General features: G+C 46.5%; 1 protein-coding gene across 5 annotated transcripts in view; it reads left to right on the top strand.

Moving 5' to 3' along the window:
- Positions 1-20378, top strand: part of IFT38 (intraflagellar transport 38) — a 78471-nt gene that overhangs the window by 31111 nt on the left and 26982 nt on the right. For all 5 annotated transcript variants that reach the window (XM_087732318.1, XM_087732317.1, XM_009477298.2 and 2 more), the window contains exon 9: positions 19762-19834. In XM_087732318.1, the coding sequence (XP_087588444.1) occupies positions 19762-19834 (73 nt within the window). The remainder of the gene's footprint in view (positions 1-19761; positions 19835-20378) is intronic.

Below are 20378 nucleotides of genomic sequence, written 5' to 3' on the forward strand. Positions count from 1 at the left end.
TTGCCTTAAGCTTTCTGTTCCTTTTGCCTCCCGGTGTCCGTAATAATACGGAGCGGTGGTCGGAGAGCGATCGGCAGGAGTCTCCTGCCGGGCACTGGACCGAGAAATCTCACTTTGTGTGAAAAGGAATTTAAAGGGTCGGTGTTGAGTCTGACCCGAATGAATTGCCAGAACTGAACAGTTAATTGATGAAGAAATTACCACCTGCCCGTTTGATGTGGAAGCCCTTTGAAATGTATGGAAAAGATGAAATTCTTTGTCTGGTATCAACTCTCATTTGTGGAGATGTCAGAAGTCCTCACACGACTCTTCCCTTGAGTGAGTTTCTCACACTTATTGACAAACTGTCATGCGCTACTTATTATTGGATCCGAGGAGTTTATAAAGGGTCTTTTGTCTTTGCAGTTTCCTTAGCCTTTTTTCATTTTCAGCCGCCTCTTTTATTCTGTTTCTGTTCTCTTGTGCTGCTTGTGGAATTAATCCATCTTCTTGCATTTCCGTGCAGCAGCAGGGATGTATGTGCCATGTCTCCTCAAAGATTTCTTCTTGGTTTTCTACTTTGTAAAAAGATTCGGCACACTTCATTAATTTTTACCTTGTGTTTAAGATGAAATTGTTTCTGATGTTTAGACATGAAAGCTATTAGAACTTTGGCTGCTCTAAAAATCAAAGTTTCAGGGGTTTTCAGATTTAGGGGCTGAAATTTTCTATGGACTATAAATGAATGCCTCTCTTTTAAAGGACAACACAGACTAATACAGTTCAAAAAAGGCGTTTTTAAAACTAGCGTGTGTAATGCCAGAATAACTTGGCAATATCCTTTAGCATTTGCCTTTTCTCTAGACAGAATACGCTTATTCTTTCTTGTGCTTCTCAGAGGACATCCCTGAAGTACTTTCTTCTTCAGCTACTTTCTTCTAAGGTATTTTAAGGCTGCTTTTATGCTGGTGCTGTGAAATCTCAGCTAAGGAATACCCTGAAGTGGTGGGTACGTGGAAGAGGATGTTCTAAGCCACTCGGTCATTATCCTTGGTTTGGGATTGCTTAAACCATTTTTCTTTTCATCATTATGATGTTACTATCGGTACGCAGTCCATCATGAGTAAGCAAGGCAAAGCCAAATAAACAGATTTTATCGTGATTTTCCCTTTGCAACCCACCCTCCCCAAATAAAATCCCCTCTTCATTAACCTAATATTTTTTTATCAGAGCTCCATACCCGAAGCAGATGCTTTATTCTGAATGTGCGCGTAATAGAGAGATCCGAGTTCTGCTGCGGTCTGAGATACTCCTTGGTTCTGCTGCTTTTCGTGTCTTTTTACATTGAGCTATCCCATTTGAAATATTAAATCTAGACGTTCCCATTGCGCTATCTGCTTACTGAAATAGCCAGACAGAAGGTTAATATGAAAAGCGGTTGGTTACAGTCTTTAATCTTCTAGCTAATGTACATTTGAATTATGACTGTTTGGTAACATTTTTATAGGTACCAGGAGAGCGCTCCTGGTCCGGTGTTGCTGAATTATATTGAATATCAGATGTAAAAGTAAGCACAGGCATCTTAATTGTTGATTGCTTCTATTTTGGCATTTAGGCCGGTGTACAAGTATGACCGTATCGGTGCGCTGAGACACACAGATCCCATAATGGAGAAATGTGGAAAAAAAAATAGAGGAGGAGGAAGGGAATGCAGAGGGGAGAGGGCGGGGACAATGGAGCATAGGAGAAAAGGACGGAGGAAATTGCTGGCCTGAGAAACGACGGTCATGCCAAAGGAGAAGAAGGAGATAGAGAAAAGGTGGGAGGGCATGTGAAGAGCGTGTTAGAAGAGACGAAGTGTTGCTGTGTGCATTCATTCCACTGAAACAAAAATCTGCAATCCCCTACCAATGCCATGGCAACTAGATCTCAAAGGCACCTGTAAATGCCTTGCAGTAGTTGTGGCCATGCCTGCTCCTGGTGCTTTATTGATACTGGCTCCCATTAAAAGCTATAGGAAAACTTTTTGGGAAATGAAAACAATTGAGATCAGCTCAATTGATCTCAGTCAGATCCATCAGCTCAGTGCTCAAAGATCCGCGTATTTGTCAGGATTATCTTGACATCGGATGTGCCAGATGGGCGAGCAAGCTTCCCTTAGGATCCCAAATTTGGGGTCATTTGACTCGCAGCTTCAAGTTCTTCATGTCTGACAGACCCAGAACTCATTTTTTCACAGACCTAGAGCTCAAACAAGAATCGATTCAAACTCTAATCATCACTCGTGAGTTTTTCTGACCAATGGAAACATTCATCTTCTGCCTTCAGCAGCCCATGGACTCCTCAGCAGAAGAGGTAAAGAGGTTCCTTCTGCATCAGGGCTTGTTGCTGTGCCTAGATATGAACCCCCTGCATAGGCCACTCCGTCTAGTTCTTTCTTGCTGCTGTTGTAAAACTGTGCTAATTCTGTTATATATGAAATACTCTGCAGTTGGGGAAGGAACCCGGGGAGAGTATCTGCTGAGTTTTGCCGTGTACTAAGTCAGAGTGAGTTTCTCTGTCTTGCCAGCAGTTGCTTCTGTGAAGTATGAGATGTAATGGCTCTCATTGATAACACTATCAACACTAGCTTGGAAATCCATGAATTTTCATGAACAGAGATCAGAGAGTTTCTGATCTCTCATATTTTCAGTTCTTAAGTTGTCTCACTGAATTTCTTCTGCAGTGACTCCACTCCAGAAGAAACATTGCATGAAAACAGTCTCTATTTAGTGCATTCTGAATGTACTGCCTTTTAGGGTTTAAGTATCCTCTTTGTCCGGTTTTATTTGGTAAGAAGATGGAATAAGTGGATTGTTCATATTACAGTCTTTCTGCCTTTCCTGTCGGCCTGCATTATGCTTTTGAATGTTCACAAGTACTTTAGATGTGTGAATGCTCGAAATTCACTCCAAGTAGGAGACAATCCGATCACTTGAAGCAACACTGATCAAGCAGATCAGTTCCCCCCTCCTCAAAGATCAACACATAAAAATCATTATGAGAAACCTTTTACTAGGTGATTAAAAACTAAGGAATTGGTTGAAAGAAAAAAGGTTAAAATAACTCTTGTTTTGGGACTGATGTTTTGCAAGTGGTTTGCACCAAATGACATCAGTAGGTAATGTTAAAATGAGGTATGTGAAATTTAGGAGGTTTATGCTCTGCTACTGCACAAGGTACTTAGCAGCAGAGAAAAGTAGCTATGAGACTAGCATTTTGATTCGCACAAGCATGCCTAATCCCATAATGTGAAAAACCATAAGGTTTGAGTTTTTAAATGTTAAATAGTAAAATAGTTCTCCATTTTCTAGCTGCGTAGAAACAATTTCTTGCCTAGAAAGGTTGGACCAGATGATCCTTGAGGTCCCTTCCAACCTGGTACTCTACGATTCTGTGAATTTCTAGTTCAATTCTGTGAAGCATATGAAAATGAAACACCATGTACGTATGAACGGCAGACCTCTAGGATAGGTGTTCTGGCAGATCCCTTGTCTAACACCCAACCTAGCGCACGTTGAGCCTGAGTTGCTGCACCTTGCACAGTCGTTGCCGCCTCCTCTGAGAGCTCCAGAATGCTGTCGGGATTCTTTGAAGGTGATTCTGAGGTGGAGATACCAGGGGGCCAAATTGTGAGCCATCCCATTTCGGAAGCATTGCAGCAAGGTCAAACATCAGGACTAAGGAAAAGTAAGAAATCCTGGGGCAAACAGTACACCTTTCTGCCCAGGGACTGTGGGTCATATTTGTTTTGCTAGAACTCCATTTACATTATCATTTAGGCTTATCTTGAGGACAATGTAGTCCTGAAATCAATGGGAGCCACTGTTTCAGGCCACTAGGCTCCCTGAGACCCTGCTTTTCTGAAATTTGTTGACCTGGAGAGCTCTATTCCTGTCGCCTACTCAAGCTTTGCATCTTTGAGAGGACTGATGAGAAACCTGACTTGATCAGAGCCCAGGCTGTTAAGCAGAGTCTAACTCACTTTGGCAGTGCTGCATTCACTTTAAATATCTGGTGGTGGCCGTCTTCTACCGAGAAGCGAGGCGTTCATATAGCGCATCCTACGTCTCAGTTCCTCCTCAGCCACAAGGATTTTTAAACCAACAGCTTCTGTTTCTTAATCCGTAGAGTAGGCTGGAATTAAGCTACCCTGTGTCCCTGCTCCTTAAGCTGGAGGATTATGTGGAGAAGAACACAGAATTATTGAAACTAGAGAAGAAGGATGTGTGAGGTGAAACCTGCTGCTGTTGTAGATCAGTGGTTGCCCAGCGAGTATTGCCTACTCGTTTTGTGTTAAAGAATCATAGCCTGAGGCATGTGAACAGTTAAACAGTGCTTGCCGTTGCCTTTTAAAGGAGAGATTTGTCTGCATCATTAGTCATCTTTACTTTCTTCTCTAACCCACCATAATGAGATATTTTAAAATAGTTTTACCCTGGTCTTCTAAGCTAGTAGCTGGAGCACGGTCCTGGCAAGCAGGATCTGCGAGTGCAAATGTTTTCAGGCTGGAGAAATCGTAAAAAACAGGTCTCTAATTCCTATGCTAGGGCTCTAACACCACTGTTAGAGAGAGGCTTGCTGGTGCTGCCTCTTAATTTGGGACTTGACTGGTGGGAAATAACAAATAAACTGAAGTGCGTGTCAGCCACCTGTGGAAGAGATTCTCTGCTACAAGAAACGTGGGCTGTATTGGAGCTAATTGATCTTAAGATGGAAGGCAGCAGATTCCATTATCAATTCCTGGAACAATCAAGTTCACCAAGAACAACTACTCTTTAATATAATAAACGCTTTCCTTGAAAAGAGCGAATAATCCTCGCTCCCCTTCGAACACTTAAGGGTTTGTGCTACCTGTGACACAGGGAGAGGATAATTCTGATGTTAGATTCTAGCAGTGATGTGACAGCGACTGCTTTATGGTGGTGAACAAGACACAGCTGTGACTACAAACTTCCAATCAATATTAATTTGGATGATAATTTCTTCAGACACTGCAAACTGACCTCAGGTTTACATTACAGAATTGTACATTAATTCAAATAAATCACACATCCAACCAATATCGCTTGTAAGCTTGGTACAATAAAAATGTAATACATGAAGGGAATGCTGAATGAGCTGTTATTGAGTCATTATAATTCATATCTTCCACAAAAGCAAATAGGAAAAATGGAGAGGAGTTGTCGTTATGGTAAACGTGCATTATATCTAGTGATGAATACATTTGATTCACAGGATGAAGTCCCTCCTCTGTCACGTTATTTTAGGCAGTAGTGAATTTCTGAGCATTAGTGCTGACTTGCATGAAAGCATTTTAACAGGAAAAGTCTGGGCAGAAAATTAGTCTGGGTCTTTTTTTTTTTTCCTTAGGTCTGGGGATGATTTAAAGGCCTGTGATCTCGACTAGTCGCATGTTGCAATCTGTGCCGGTGCCTTACCCATCCTTTTCTCTTCTATCTCTTCCCAGTCCCCTTGAGCCATGCCCTGTCGGAGACAGGCACATAAATCCTCAGCGGTGCGCTCAGGGCTGCGTTACCTCTGACGTTCTGCTCCCTTGGCTCTGACCTGTGGTTCACGGATGGTTCAGGAGGATTTCTTACGTCGTCTCGGGGCCTTTGACTTCAAGCCTCTAGCCAGCTTTACTGAATCTGGATCTTGCTGGATCTGAAAGGAAAACCTTAACCTAGTGCTAACATGCTAGATGTACACATAGGCAGGATCCCCACGCTGCTTTAACCAACTGAAAAAGGCATTTATGCTGGTGCTTGTTTTGGTGAACCATGACAGCGCAAAACTCCTCCCTCTCCAAATGGCCCGATTTATGTGAATAACGAGACGGCTCTTGGTGGTGGCACAGCGAAGTGTGCTCTAGGAGCAGTGCTGGAAAAGCAGTTCAGCAGAAGCATTTGATACACGTCATCTGGTTTTATGAAGGCTTCTCCATATTTATGGCGTCTCTTTCCCGTTATTGTTGAATGAATGGAGATAGTCAAGGGATGAGTTACATCAGTCTGAAAAGAAGTGATCCATACTGTGCAAAATGCACACACAGGTGTGGGGGAGAACTGGCTGGCCCAGGAATTAATGAAAATAGGGTGCATGTGCGCATGCAAGAAGGGATCCTAATCATCGGGCTTCAGAGAGGGGAGGGAAGGTCATGGAGTAAAGCAAGACTTGAAGCCTCAAGCTTATCAGAGCCAGAGTTGACTCCAGAACTGGCAGAGCTCATGATGAAGGGGATAAGGTTGCACTGAGCTGGGCTGGGTATCCTTTCTGGGAGCTTTCATGTAGCTTATGTTTGGTCACAACAACCCCAGGCACCGCTGCAGGCGTGGGGAGGAGCGGCTGGGAGCTGCCCGGCGGGAAAGGGCCTGGGGGTGGTGGTCGACAGCCGCTGAACATGAGCCAGCAGTGTGCCCAGGTGGCCAGGAGGGCCAGTGGCATCCTGGCTTGTATCAGGAATGGTGTGGCCAGCAGGAGCAGGGAGGTGATGGTGCCCCTGTGCTGGGCACTGGTGAGGCCGCCCCTCGAATGCTGTGCTCAGCGCTGGGCCCCTCACCCCAAGGCGGCCATGGAGGGGCTGGAGCGTGGCCAGAGCAGGGCAGCGAGGCTGGGGCAGGGGCTGGAGCCCAAGGCTGGGGAGGAGCAGCTGGGGGAGCTGGGGGGGCTCAGCCTGGAGAAGAGGAGGCTGAGGGGAGCCCTCATCGCTCTCTGCAACTGCCTGAAAGGAGGCTGGAGCCGGGGGGGTCGGTCTCTTCTCCCAGGTAGCAAGCAACAGGACCCTCGCTGGAGCAGTCTGTTCCTGAAGGACTGCACCCCATGGAAGGAACCCATGCCTGAGCAGTTAATGAAGAACTGCAGCCCATGGGAAGGACTCACGATGGAGCAGTTCGTGGAGGACTGTCTGCCGTGGGAGGGACCCCACGCTGGAGCAGGGGAGGAGTGTGAGGAGGAAGGAGAGGCAGAGACAGCGTGGGATGAACTGACCGCCACCCCCATTCCCCGTCCCCCTGCACTGCTTGGGGGGAGGAGGTAGAGAATTTGGGAGTAAAGATGAACCTGGGAAGAAGGGAGGGGTGTGGGGAATGTGGTTTTAAGATTTGATTTTATTTCTCATTATGCTACTCTGATTTGGTAATAAATTAAACAGATTTCCCCAAGTCGAGGCTGTTTTACCCCTGACAGTAATTGGTGAGTGATCTCTCCCTGCCCTTACCTCGAACCACGAGCCTTTCGTTCTATTTTCCCTCTCCTGTCCAGCTGAGGAGGGGAGTGATAGAGCGGCTTTGGTGGGTGCTTGGTGTCCAGCCAGGGTCAACCCACCACAGCTGTTCACTTCCAACTCCAGTTTATCTGTTCTGCGAAAAGTGGTTATTGCAGTGTTTGAGCTGGAGGTACTGAAGTCAGAACTTGCTAAGTAATTATGGAAGCTTTAGGAAGAATTGTGTGTGAGAAACGTTAAACCAATCTAATTTTAAAATACTTGCTGTCGGTTGTGTTGCATCCTGTTACTTTAAGTGCGTTTTTTGAATACGCTTCACTGTCTGGCTTCACGTATCCTGAGCGTGGTATCGTGAAGAGTTGCTATGTTAGAAAAGCATCGGCATGGCTATCCTAGTCCATAAATTGCACCTTTTCCAGTCTCTGCCTTCCGCTGCTCGCGTGACGCCCTGCAAAGGCTCAGCCTGGCACCCTGTTCCTCGCCCCTCTTTCCCACAGATCCCTGATAGCAGTTTACCTTCCTAAAGACCTTTCCCCAAACCAAAGTCATCATAAGAGCCCACACTACATTCTTTTACTACGATAGCTTTCCTTTATGATACGTTTCTCTTACATTAGAAAACATTTTAGCTTTTTTCCTAATTTTCACGATAGCATGAATGAAGTTCGGTTAATTATCATGTATTTCCTTGAAAAGATAAACCTTTCAAGAGACTTTCGAGGTATTTTCATAGAATCATAGAACCACAGGAGGCTTTGGGCTGGCAGGGCCCTTTCCAGGCCATCCCGTCCATCCCCCTGCCATGGGCAGGGACAGCTTCAACCACATCAGGGTGCTCAGAGCCCCGTCCAGCCGGGCCTTGAAGGTTTCCAGGGATGGGGCATCTCCCACCGCTCTGGGCAACCCCTGCCACTGTCTCACCACCCTCGGCGTAAACAATTTCTTCCTTATATCCAGTCTGAATCTCCCCTCTTTCAGCTTAAAACCATCCCCCCTTGTCCTGTCGCAGCAGGCCCTGCTAAAAAGCCTGTCCCCCCCTTTCTTGTCGGCCCCCTTTCAGCACGGCAAGGCCGCAGTGAGGTCTCCCCGCAGCCTCCTCCTCTCCAGGCTGAACCCCCCCAGCTCTCAGCCTGTCCTCCCAGCAGAGCTGTGCCACCCTCGGAGCATTTTTGTGACTTTTGCTGATGAAAGTGCACTTCAGTAGTGATCTAACAGATCTAACGGTTTATTTTGATAAATGTGATCCTGGAGTTGGTGTGTCGGAATTTATTGGAGGAGGATGCTACGTCGTGTCACCTGTGTACTGTGACCTGCCCAATGTGAACGCCGTTTGGTCTCCTGCTGAGCCTGCTAAGTCAGACTTGGTTTTTCACTTGGATAAGCGCTATTCTGTCAGCCTGAATGACTAATGCTCTTATGCCCCATTTATCGAAGTACTTTTACTTTATCTATTACAGTACTCTCAGCGAACGCTTCTCCCGCAAGAAGCGGCAAAACGCAAGGTTAGCAGGGTTTAACACAGGGAAAGAATAACCTAGAAAGACTGAGTCATGTTGTAAAGTAGCATAAGATTTGCTGGTTTTCAATAGAATTTGATTCTAGATAGGTCCGTCAATGACAGGTAATGGCTAGCTGGAACAGAAGATGACTTTCAGGATAACAGACTTTCTCTGAAGGAGGACAATGAATCAAATTAATAATTTGAAATAATGACACTGCAGCAGAAATGAATCCCCGTCCCCTTCCGCCAACACTGGGGGTGCCAGTATTATGATAACAGGTGGTGAATTTGCGGTGAATATCAGTTAAGCATATAAAATACTCTCAAGTATGCTTTATATGTGTTGCAGTAGAAATGATTGCTGTAAAATGGCTATTAATGATGAGAGACGATGACGGTTTCAGCACATGAAAGCGAGGGAGAAGATGGGAATAACGAGAATAAGGAGGAGACAGATGGTCTTATAATAGGGGCTGATGATTTTCGATTCATTCAATGTACGCTCATCCACTGGAAGGATGACCTCTAAAAAATTTTAAATGGCCAGTGGTGATGGCTTTCAGATGCTCCTCAGGCCAAAAGAGTAAAGATGTATAAATGTCTGTAAAAGCTAAGTATTTGTTAGTGTAAAGCTTGATGAAGGATCCAGAGAATCTGCTAGAACAAGTTCACGTTTTCTTTTCTGGTGCTGAACTCTGTATTTGGAGCAGTGGCTCGTTTGCCCGAGACCACATTCTCCAAAGCTTTGTACTTGATCTAATATTGGGGGGCGGGCAGGTCGCTGCTCCTGTATTCATCAGAAAGCTCTAGCACAGTGGTAGCACTTCATAATGACTGAGGTGGCATCATCAGTCAAAGAAGAATAACCTCTAGATGCAAAATCTGTCTCTGTGCCAGAAAGCCAGGGTCCTGCTTTATTGCTGGCTCTAAGCAGCCGTGAGCCAGCTTCACTGTGGTTCTGCACCATTTGCTGCGTGCAACATTGTGGGATACGGAAAGGAATTTTTTAATTTTCAGTTTTGGTAGCTTTTGTAGGAAAACAAAAGTCCCGATCAAATGACTATAGACGAGAGATGGGAAACCAAAGGACCCCTCTGGTAATACTGCCAGCTGTGACTTTCAGTTTTGGTTTTTTACTGAAGTGAGATGATCCGTTAACAATAAGCATCTAAAAGTTCAAGGTTAAAATGGCTTGTAGTTTATGCGGTGTGATCTGTGTTGTTTTACAGGTCAGCAGTTTGTCCTCTGATCCTTAACCATAAACTCTCAGAGGGCTCATCACCTCTCACAAAGCAATGTTCAGCGCATTCAGGCTGCTCCTTTGCAGAGGGAGCCCTGTCCTCCCAGCCTGTCCTTTCCAGAGCGCCTATATCCATCTAGTGCAACCCTCCAAACATGGAAACTGGTTCACCGTATTTCTGTAATCCTGGAGGGATCAAAGCTACGCACCCATGCACCTTCTAATTCCTCCTATTTTGTTTCCTATGATGTTTGTCCTTGTGCACAGGCACTTGAGATGGGCTCCCGCTTGTGGTGCCTTCACAAGGAACGTCCCAGAGCCTCCCCTTCGCTGTTCCCAGTGCCTCCGCTTCTCGTCGCGCTGTCATCGTCATCGTTCCCTGACAGACCTAGTTTGAAGCCCTCCTCGTAGGTTAGCAAGCCTGTCGGTAAAGATTCTTCTGCCCCACTTTTTCAGATGGGTCTTATCTTTCTCCCATAGTCTTCATTCCTCAACAAAATAAAAAGGTAAAAAAAACCCGTAGCATTGCAGTTGCTTTTAGTCAGGCATAACTGCAGCCATGTTCCAATTCAAATCATAAAACTGGACAGGAATTTAGGGTGAGATATTTAATAGTAGTTCAGCGTGATATGAAGCATCATCTTCAATTTTTAAAGAACAGCTCTGGTGTCCTGGTTTCGGCTGGGATAAAGTTAATTTTCTTCTTAGTAGCCAGTATAGTGCTGTGGTTTGGATTTAGTATGAGAATAATATTGATAATCCTAGAATCCCAGGTTGGAAGGGACCTCAGGGATCATCTGCTCCAACCTTTCTAGCACAATCTAGACAAGACGGCCCAGCACCGTGTCCAGCCGAGTCTTAAACGTGTCCAGCGTAGCGGAGTCAACCCCTTCCCTGGGGAGATTATTCCAACGGTTGACTGTTCCCATTGTGAAAACTTTACCTCTCGTGTCCCATCGGAGTCTCCCTGGGAGTAACCTGCACCCGTTACCCCTTGTCCTCACCACGGGACTCCTTGTAAAAAGGGAGCCTCCATCTTCTTTGTAGCTCCCCTTTCAGCACTGGTCCGTGGTGATGAGAGCACCTCGAAGCCTCCTTTTCTCCAGGCTGACCAAGCCCAGCTCTCTCAGCCTGTCCCCACACGGCAGGCTGCCCAGAGCCTGGATCATCCTGGTGGCCCTTCTCTGGACCCCCCCAGCCTGCCCACACCTTTTCTGTGCAGCGGGGACCAGAACTGTGCACAGGATTCCAGGTGTGGCCTGACAAGCGCCGAGTAGAGAGGGATCATGACTGCTTTCTCTCTGCTGGTGCCGCCCTTTTTGATGCAGCCCAGCCTCCTCGTGGCCTCCTTGGCCGCAGCAGCACCCTGCTCACTCACGTTGAGCCTCCTGCCCACCAGGACCCCCAGGTCCCTCTCCACGGAGCTGCTCTCCGGCCAGGTGGATCCCAGTCCATGCTGCACTCCTGGATTACGTTTTCCCAGGTGCAAGGCCTCACACTTGTCCTTGTTAAACTTCCTAAGGCTCTTGTTAGCCCACTCTTCCAGCCTGTCCAGACCTTCCTGCAGGGTGGCTCTCCCTTCCAGAGTGTCTGCTTCCCCACTCAGTTTGGTGTCACCTGCAAACTTCATCAGGCTACACTTGATCCCGTAGCCTGATGAAGTTTGCTCGCAGATGATAACACACTGATGTTTTGGTTGTTGCTACGTTGTGTTTACACTGGTCAAGGCCTTTCCAGCTTCCCCTGCTCTGCCCGTGCACAAGGAGCTGGGAGGGGGCAGGGCCAGGCCGGCTGACCCAGACTGGCCCAAGGGCTATTCCATACCGTATGGCGTCGTGCCCAGTATAGAAACTGGGGGCAGCGATTGCTCAGTAGGTTGGCCCCCTGTGCCATCATGAACTTTAACCGTGCGACCTCAATGTTGCGTTCTGTTACAACCTTTCTGTTGTACCTGGCAGGCTTCCTCTTATTAAGAGTACGGTCACATTCTCTGTTCAGGCACCGCACAATTTCGCGTCGTCTTTATATCTCACCCCTGCTGAATGAGTGGCAACGCTCTATTATGAAAAACAAATCCCCTTGTATGCGTGTGGCAAGAGCTAATCTCAGCTGCTTTGTTCTATAACAAAGCAAGAAACAGCTGCTGAGATTAATAGGCAAGGTGACGATGAGGGGGTTCAATCCATCATCAAATTGGTTCACTTTAAGTGTACTACAGAGTGGTAGGATTACTGCTATTCCCTAGCAAATCACTAGGAAAAAAAAAAACAGAAGGAAACATTGTTTTCCCTTGCTAAGATGAAAAGGTTATACATAGAGAGAGATGGCTAGAGAGATTTGTGGGATTGGATGTCTGAGAACAGAAGAAATAGCTCAGGCAAAAATTGAAATGTTAGCATTTGAACAAAAAAAAGTCAGCAAGCTCCAGTTGTTGTCCGGTTGTTCTTTCATACTTATCCCCTTCCTATTTTCCCAGTTTCTTTTCCTTTTCTTTCTACTTAGTGGTAACCATGTTGTCTGCCAGCTGGCTCCAGGGTACAAATCCTTTGTATTCAAAATCCCGCTAGTGTTTTCTCCACAACTTTCCCAACAAAACTTAGAGGTTAATTTAAAAAAAAAGAAAAAGACATATTTTAAATTATCAAATACCGCATCATTTTTGTTCTTTCTCTTTTGGGGCCTTTTTAGACTTGCTGCTTTGCAGTCTGCAGGGGCACAGAGTTGTCTTTGACGTCGTGATTTCAGCGATTTGATTTTATTGTTTAAAACAACACTCAGCAGCATTAGGTATATCGCAAAGGGCTGGCAGTTGAGAAATCAGGGGGCTTGTTCAAATCCTGGATCCCTTGCCCTAAGGCAAACACTGAGTCAGTGGCAGAGCTCATTGCCTGTGGGTCGGCGGCTGGAGGATATTCTCCACGGTGGCATATTGGCCTCTGTTTTAAAAACAAAAAAAACCAAAAAAAAACCACCCCAACCAAACCCCCCCCAACCCCAGACCCTGCACATAGTTGTGTGTAGCTGTAATTGCATGCTGTTTAATCACCCTTCTCGTCAAGAAGTTATAATGCATATTAAGTAAAAAGCCAGTAAATGAAAACGCATTTCTCAGGCTCTGCTTTTGTATAGCTTGCTGTAAAAAAAATCTCAAAGGCGCCTCCCATTCGCCCTGCTGTAGGAACTCACCGTTGACGTTTTACTTGTCTGTAGAGTGATGGGTTAGATTATATGAAAACATTCTGCCAAACAGCCATGTGTTTTGCTTTATTGCGGTTTTCCGAAGACTTTCACAGTCAGATATGAGATGGCAAGTCATCTGCTTTGCCAATGAAAGTAGATTGAGATACAGAATATCTGTATTGTGCTCATTCAAACTCCGTTCTACAAATAAATACACATTTGCCTTTGCTGCTTTCAGTGTGCTGTAGAGGACAGGTAACATTCTCGCTGAATTGGGCACAGTTGATTGTAAACATAAGTGAAACTTGTGTGTTTTAAAAACCTTTGTTTGTCTTAGTATGTCAACAAAAGGATTCTTTCTTTCCTATTGCCTGTATAGAAACCATTTGTTTCTCTGTCACAAGATGAGGTGCCTGCTATGGAAAGCTGGTGACATAACCGGTGACTGAGGGGAACTCTTGTATGCTAAAAGACATGGGCAAATTGCTAGCAATGAAAAGTAGTTCTGACTTGATGATATAAGGAAACTTTTTCACTGTTTGGATAGTCCGGTATTGGAACAGGTTGCCCAGGCAGGTTGATCGGTCTCTCTCCTCGGAGGTTTTTAAGACCCAACTAGCTGGAGCCCTGAGCGCTGTGGTCTGATCCCGTTGCTGATCCTGCCTTGAGCCGGAGGTTGGGCTGGGGACTTCTGAAGGTCCCTTGGAGCCCGGGTGGTTTGGTGGGTCTGAGCTTAGCAACAAAGTCCTGCCCTGCTGCCCGTTTCACGAGGCTGGCTGCTCGGAGTTTGCAAAGGCATTGATCTGATTACTCCTTAAAGGGCAGATTTACACCTAGGAAAGGCTGCATAATATATGAGACAGAGGAGTCTAAGTTCCATCTCAGCAGAGATCTGTCTGCCTCTAAAGCAGAATTTTCAGCCTCAATAATCTCTGGTGTCCTGAAAGGCCTGGGAACCCCCTCTGACAGGGCTGGCTGGCTCTGATTTTGTGTTAATTGGCACTTTAATTGTGTTAATTTGACACTGTGGTTCTGCAGCCTATTCTGCCACTGAATTTGGGTAAAGTTTGCTTGTAGCATCAGATCCGTGCAGTGTTTGCCTGACCGCTGTCCTGTGCGGAGTGCTAAAGTCGGTTGTACGACATTATGTGTTGAAAGAGCATCTATGGCGTTATGGTCGTCATGCCCTCAGCTTTTCTCCTTTATCGCATTTCAGAAGCCCTGAGTCACACAGAAGTGACCAGCCTAAACCAGAAAACCATCTCTGATTAGCACGGTCTTGTCTTTGCTGTTTGTTAAGATCATGGGAAGTGTGGGGAGTGGGGTCTGCAGTGAAGGTGGAAGCCGGTCAGGCCAAAAAATGAAGCCTGATGATTGCAGCCATTAAAAGCAGCAGGGAGAAAGAGAAGCTGAAGCTGCCACTGACTCAGCTGTTTAAAAGCTGTTATTGTTTTTAAACCCAAAATCTTAAACCAACGAAGCTGTGTAATTCTTTCACTAATTTAACAGACCTAAGATTTCTCTGCAGATTCTTTTAAGTGAGTATGTAACTTCAAAAAACTATGTGATAAATTTTGTTTACTTTCTAGATATATGATCCGCCATCGCTTCTGCCCCCTCCTTTGAAGATCCCGCTTGTTACGGACTGTAAACAGCACTTAACTGATGCTGTCCTGGTTCCGACTGGTTTGAGGCTGCCCTTTTGAAACGGTTTTTGTTGCTGCAGTTTTTGATAAGCTCTTGCAGGGTGTAGTCTGGCAGCACAGCTGAACTGATGCAGCGATGGGCTGCTGTTGGGAGGGACGGTGTTGTAGTCTCAGCAGCTCCCTTGGGCTGACAGCGGCATTTGACCGACCGTGCATCGAGCTACTCAGAAATCTAAACCAGTAGAAAATCAACATTTTTGCTGCCAGTTAACTCTGGGCTGCCTTGGTATGAGGTCAGCTGAGCCGCCGGCAACAGTGCAAGAGGAAAGAGGGAGAAGTGGCTCATCTGTATGGTTAAACTGTTTTCTTAGACTTCATTTCTTTTGTATTTATGTCCATAAACCAGCACCGAAACCAAAACAAACAGTACCCCATCTTCTTACCCCTGCTGTTTTTCCCACAACTGCAGTACCCCGTCCTCCGTTGTGCCACTCAAGAATTTGCGTATCCACGCGCTGAACTGCAGTGGAGAATTTGCCTGGCTTGATTTTGTTTCGATGGATTAGTTTTCCCCAGGTTTCTTTTGTGTCGCTGCACGACTGCTTGCACCAGAGCCAGCAGGGTGAGAAGAGGGAAGGAGCGAGCGGCCCAGGGTGCAGGGGAGGGTGGCTGCTTGTTTGACTGGGTTGGGATTGCCAGCTTCAGCTCTCTTAACGTGTGCCTGGAATTACAGTATTAGGCAATGATTATATCTGCACCCGGTATTTCACTGGTCCGTGAACATTTTTAAAATGTTTTCTGGGTTTATGAATTTCTCTCTGTGACATTTGGGAAATGTCCTGTCCTTCTTTCCTCCCTATAGATTGGCTTTGCCATATGCGCTGTGCAGGCTGCAACAGCCCGCGGGGTTGAGATTCAGGGGGCTGAGGGATCCCTCACTTACTCCGTTTGTCCCAAAGACAACGAGGAGGCTGTATTGTAAATGTTTGCTGGGGCAGGGGCAAGACTTGCTTAAAACACTGTCTTTAAATCTTACGAGTGACTGGGAGAAACCAGATAGGGAGGAGGAGGTAGGGAAAGAAGATAGCAACTGTGAGGCTTGGTCAGAAAATGTTGGGACCCACTGTTGCAGAGGGAGATCTTGGTACGGGCATGTGCTACAGAGACCGAAGGAAACGCTGGTAGCTAGAAACCTCTGAAAATTTTGCCTCACGTCCACATTCATTGTGACTTTCATCCGTCTTTAAAAAGGCTTTGCTAACGCTGAGGGGGATGGAAAATGGTAATCGCTGCAGTGCCTACCCTTCTCAGCGGGACTGAGCCGGGCCGGTTTGCGGGCAGATGTGTCGCTGCTATGCGGAGGTCACTTGTATCGTGGTCAGCGGCACGGATCAAGAGGAGGCGGGTAACCTTTATTGGCCCGCTTACCATAACCACACCATTCACAGCATCCTTGCATCTTCCCTTTCCTTTAATCTTCGGTCACGCTCTTCTGTCCTCACCGGTCATTTGTTCCTCACAGAATGAATTAATAAAGAAGAGCGGTTTCCTAAACAGGGTATTTAAAATGTTCTGAGTCTCCATGAAACAAGTTATAAAAATATGCTTGTGTCTTTTCCTTCCTTATTCTTGCAGATGGAATTAGCTTCTCCCTGCAGAATATATATCCATCACTTCAGAGGTTTCAGTAGTTTATATTGTTGCAAGTTGCTGCTGGAGTGTCTCATACTGAATGATTTCGGATCATGACCTTTCTGCTTTATAGCCCTGGAAGCTGTCATGCCTGCTGTGTTATTCCTGTTATTTATGTTATTTTCTGTATGTTTTGCAGTGTTATTTCTACAATCCCAAGCAATCATTAGCAGTCTTCCTAGCTTCTGTGGGGCCATCGTCTCTATTAGTACAGGAGACTTTGTACAGCAGACACTGTGTGTAGTTGTCCAAAGGAGATTTTTGGATCAGAATTTATTCCCTCTGAGGTCTTGAGAGAGGCACTGACCTGGGTTTCTCACCAGGCACAGGTGATGTACATCAATTCCCCTTACCACCTGTAAGCACCTTCTCTGCAAGCTTTTTCAGCATGAATTTCAGCTCCTGAGACACAGATGTTTATGCCAGGTTCTGATGCATAGAATCACAGAATCGTTTAGGTTGGAAAAGACCTCTGAGATCATTGAGTCCAACCGTTAACCCAGCACCGCCAAGCCCACCACTAAACCATGTCCCTCAGCACCACATCTCCCCGGCTTTTAAATCCCCCCAGGGATGGGGACTCAGCCCCTGCCCTGGGCAGCCTGGGCCAGGGCCTGACAGCCCTTTGGGGAAGAAGTTTTCCCTAATATCCAACATAAACCTGCCCTGGCGCAGCTTGAGGCCGTTCCCTCTCGTCCCATCGCTTGTTCCTGGGGAGAAGAGACCGACCCCCCCGGCTCCAGCCTCCTTTCAGGCAGTTGCAGAGAGCGATGAGGGCTCCCCTCAGCCTCCTCTTCTCCAGGCTGAGCCCCCCCAGCTCCCCCAGCCGCTCCTCCCCAGCCTTGGGCTCCAGCCCCTGCCCCAGCCTCGCTGCCCTGCTCTGGCCACGCTCCAGCCCCTCCATGGCCGCCTTGGGGTGAGGGGCCCAGCGCTGAGCACAGCATTCGAGGGGCGGCCTCACCAGTGCCCAGCGCAGGGGCACCATCACCTCCCTGCTCCTGCTGGCCACACCATTCCTGATACAAGCCAGGATGCCACTGGCCCTCTTGGCCACCTGGGCACACTGCTGGCTCATGTTCAGGCGGCTGTCGACCACCACCCCCAGGCCCTTTCCCGCCGGGCAGCTCCCAGCCGCTCCTCCCCACGCCTGCAGCGGTGCCTGGGGTTGTTGTGCCCCAAGTGCAGGACCCGGCCCTGAGCCTTGTTGAACCTCACCCAGTGGCCTGGGCCCATCGACCCAGCCTGGCCAGGGCCCTCTGTAGGGCCTTCCTACCCTCCAGCAGATCGACACTGCCACCCAACTTGGTGTCATCTGCAAACTGACTGAGGGTGCACTCGATCCCCTCGTCCAGATCGTTGATAAAGATATTAAACAGAACTGGCCCCAATACCGAGCCCTTGGGGAACACCACTGGTGACCGGCTGCCAACACCGGCCAACTGGCCAACACATCATGCCAGCCAGTCCCCAGGCCTCTATTTCCAGCCACTTCCTTCTGTGCTGAGTGGGACCTGGTCGTTTGCTGCTGCCTAGAGGTTGGCGGGAGGAAATTTTCCTTTCTGAGCTAGTAAACTATTGCCATACAGATGGATACACATGTCCATATGAAAATGTAAAACGGTTCCCCACCATTCAACCATTTTCCGATGCCCTGCTTGCTTTCTTCCCTCTGTCCCATAGATATTACACCCGAGTCTGTATCTCCTTTCCGCAAATGCACTGTAAATGTGCAGATTTGACCATGTCAAAGCAACTGGTGTTTTTAATTATATGCATATTTTGCGTAGAAAAATCAAAGACTCAGAAAAATCTTAGCTCAATCCGCAGTTAATTAGCTTTCCCGTCTTCTTGTCTTGCTTGAGTGGAATTGAAGAGACTAAAATGAGCAAAATTCGTGGCTAAATCCTTCCATCAGTTGTTTGCCACCAGTTTAGTATTGTAGGTTCTATCTGAATCTGATTGTATGATTCGTATCTTACCTACTTTATCATGTTTAGTTTGCTATTCGCCTTTAACATTACCCAAATTTAAGCTAGGTGTCATTAAAAATATATTTTTCTGTCCGATGCTGCTATTGGAATAGTGAACCTTAGTTCCTAAAATTCAATCTTTTGGTATCTTTGCTAGATTTTAGTCTTAACTGGATGGAGGACTTCACGAACGCAACAGAACACCTCCTCCAATTGCTTTCTGGTTTTCAGCAAGCAAATAGTCCCTTTAGACTACCTGGTCTGTGATGTTCCGCAAGCGCATGCGTCCTAGGAGATGAAAATTACACTCATCAGTTACTGTCCACAGAGCCAGCCGTGTTTTCTTGCTAATCCATAACGCTGGAATGAGAATGTCTTGTCTTAACCACCACTGCCCCGCTACCGTCAGCCCGCTTCTTCCCTTCTGGGCCATCACGTTTCTTACTTGGTTGACGGTGCAAGACTGAGGTTTTGTAAGTCCTTGTGGGCCTTTTTGGTAAGATTTTCTGTTATCGTTGGCCTTCGTTGGAATGGGTTGAGACTCGTGATCTGCTTCTCGTCCTCAGCGCAGCAACCACTGTTCTACCTACCTTTTTCCATAACTGCATTTGTCACAACTTTATCATACTGTCATTGCAATGGTGTTTCTCAGAATATCTTTATCTAACAACTTGCTATATTCAAAAAAGAAAATCAATGAACCACCTTGTGCAGTCTTACTGTCATGGTTCTCCTTTGCACCCGAATAGCATGGTATTTGGCTATACTTCTCCAGCTTATTGATAGGGCTTTTTGCTGCCATTTTGTTTGCACATGTCGAAATGTGTGAATTTATTCTGGTTTGGTTTGTGTATTATGAAGCTGCAGCTGTTTCACAAACCACTTCTGGTGTTTAATGGAGTATTGGTTGAAAACAACTACCACAGACTGCTTTCCAAAGAAAGGCCCTTTCGTTCTGTAACGGCAGTAATTTCCTGTGGGACGAAGACAAGCGAACTCATTTTCAATGTGATAAGTGAGGTTTCAGCCACTGGGAACACAGGGTTGATTTGCAGTGCGCTGTTTTACCTGGGTACATGCTTTATATCCTGGCCCTCATGGGCAAAGTAAGTAGGAGCTCCCATGTTTCAACTGCGACCTTTTTTTCCTAAAATATTTCCAATGCTGAAATTTTCTCTTCTCGTTCTACCTGTGAGTGCCCTTAACTGTTGTGGTAGGACCAATCCCATTAGTTCCCCGACTGGGTAATGGGGCAGCTTTTCTAATGCAGTTGTTTTCACCTCTTGCAGGAAGCGGCAAACATGCTGCGTCTTATGCAGAACAGGCTGAAGGAAGAGGAGCAGCACCTGCTGAAGAGTGGAAGTAAGTGGGATTTCTTCACCACTTCTGTTAGCAGAAAAATTGTTCAGTCCTGGCTACTTTATCCACTTACAAGCAGAGGGGACGTGGGATAGATGACAAAGTCAACAGGCTGTATTAGAAAAAGTGGAATGATAATAAGTGTGAAAGGATAACAGTGAAATAGGGAACCTAACCTCTGTGAACTGCTCCTCTGCCTTGTAAATTCTACCTTGTTGTGATTTAACCCCAGCCAGCAACTAAGCATCACCCAGCCGCTCGCTGGTGGGATGGGGGAGAGAACTGGAAGGGTGAAAGTGAGAAAACTCGTGGGTTGAGATAAGAACAGTTTAATAATTGAAGTAAAATGAAATAGAATAGTAGTAATAGTAGTAATAATAATAATATAATAATAATACAATAATAATACACAAAGCAAGTGATACACTGTGCAATTGCTCACCACCCGCCAATTGATGCCCAGCCCGTCCCCAAGCAGCGATCGCTGCCCCCCGGCCAACTCCCCCAGTTTCTGTACTGGGCACGCCGCCATGTGGTATGGACTAGC

The sequence above is a fragment of the Nipponia nippon genome, unplaced genomic scaffold (genome assembly GCF_047370975.1).
Source record: "Nipponia nippon isolate SJK-2023a ecotype South Korea unplaced genomic scaffold, ASM4737097v1 scaffold_5, whole genome shotgun sequence".
In the NCBI taxonomy this organism is placed as follows: domain Eukaryota; kingdom Metazoa; phylum Chordata; class Aves; order Pelecaniformes; family Threskiornithidae; genus Nipponia; species Nipponia nippon.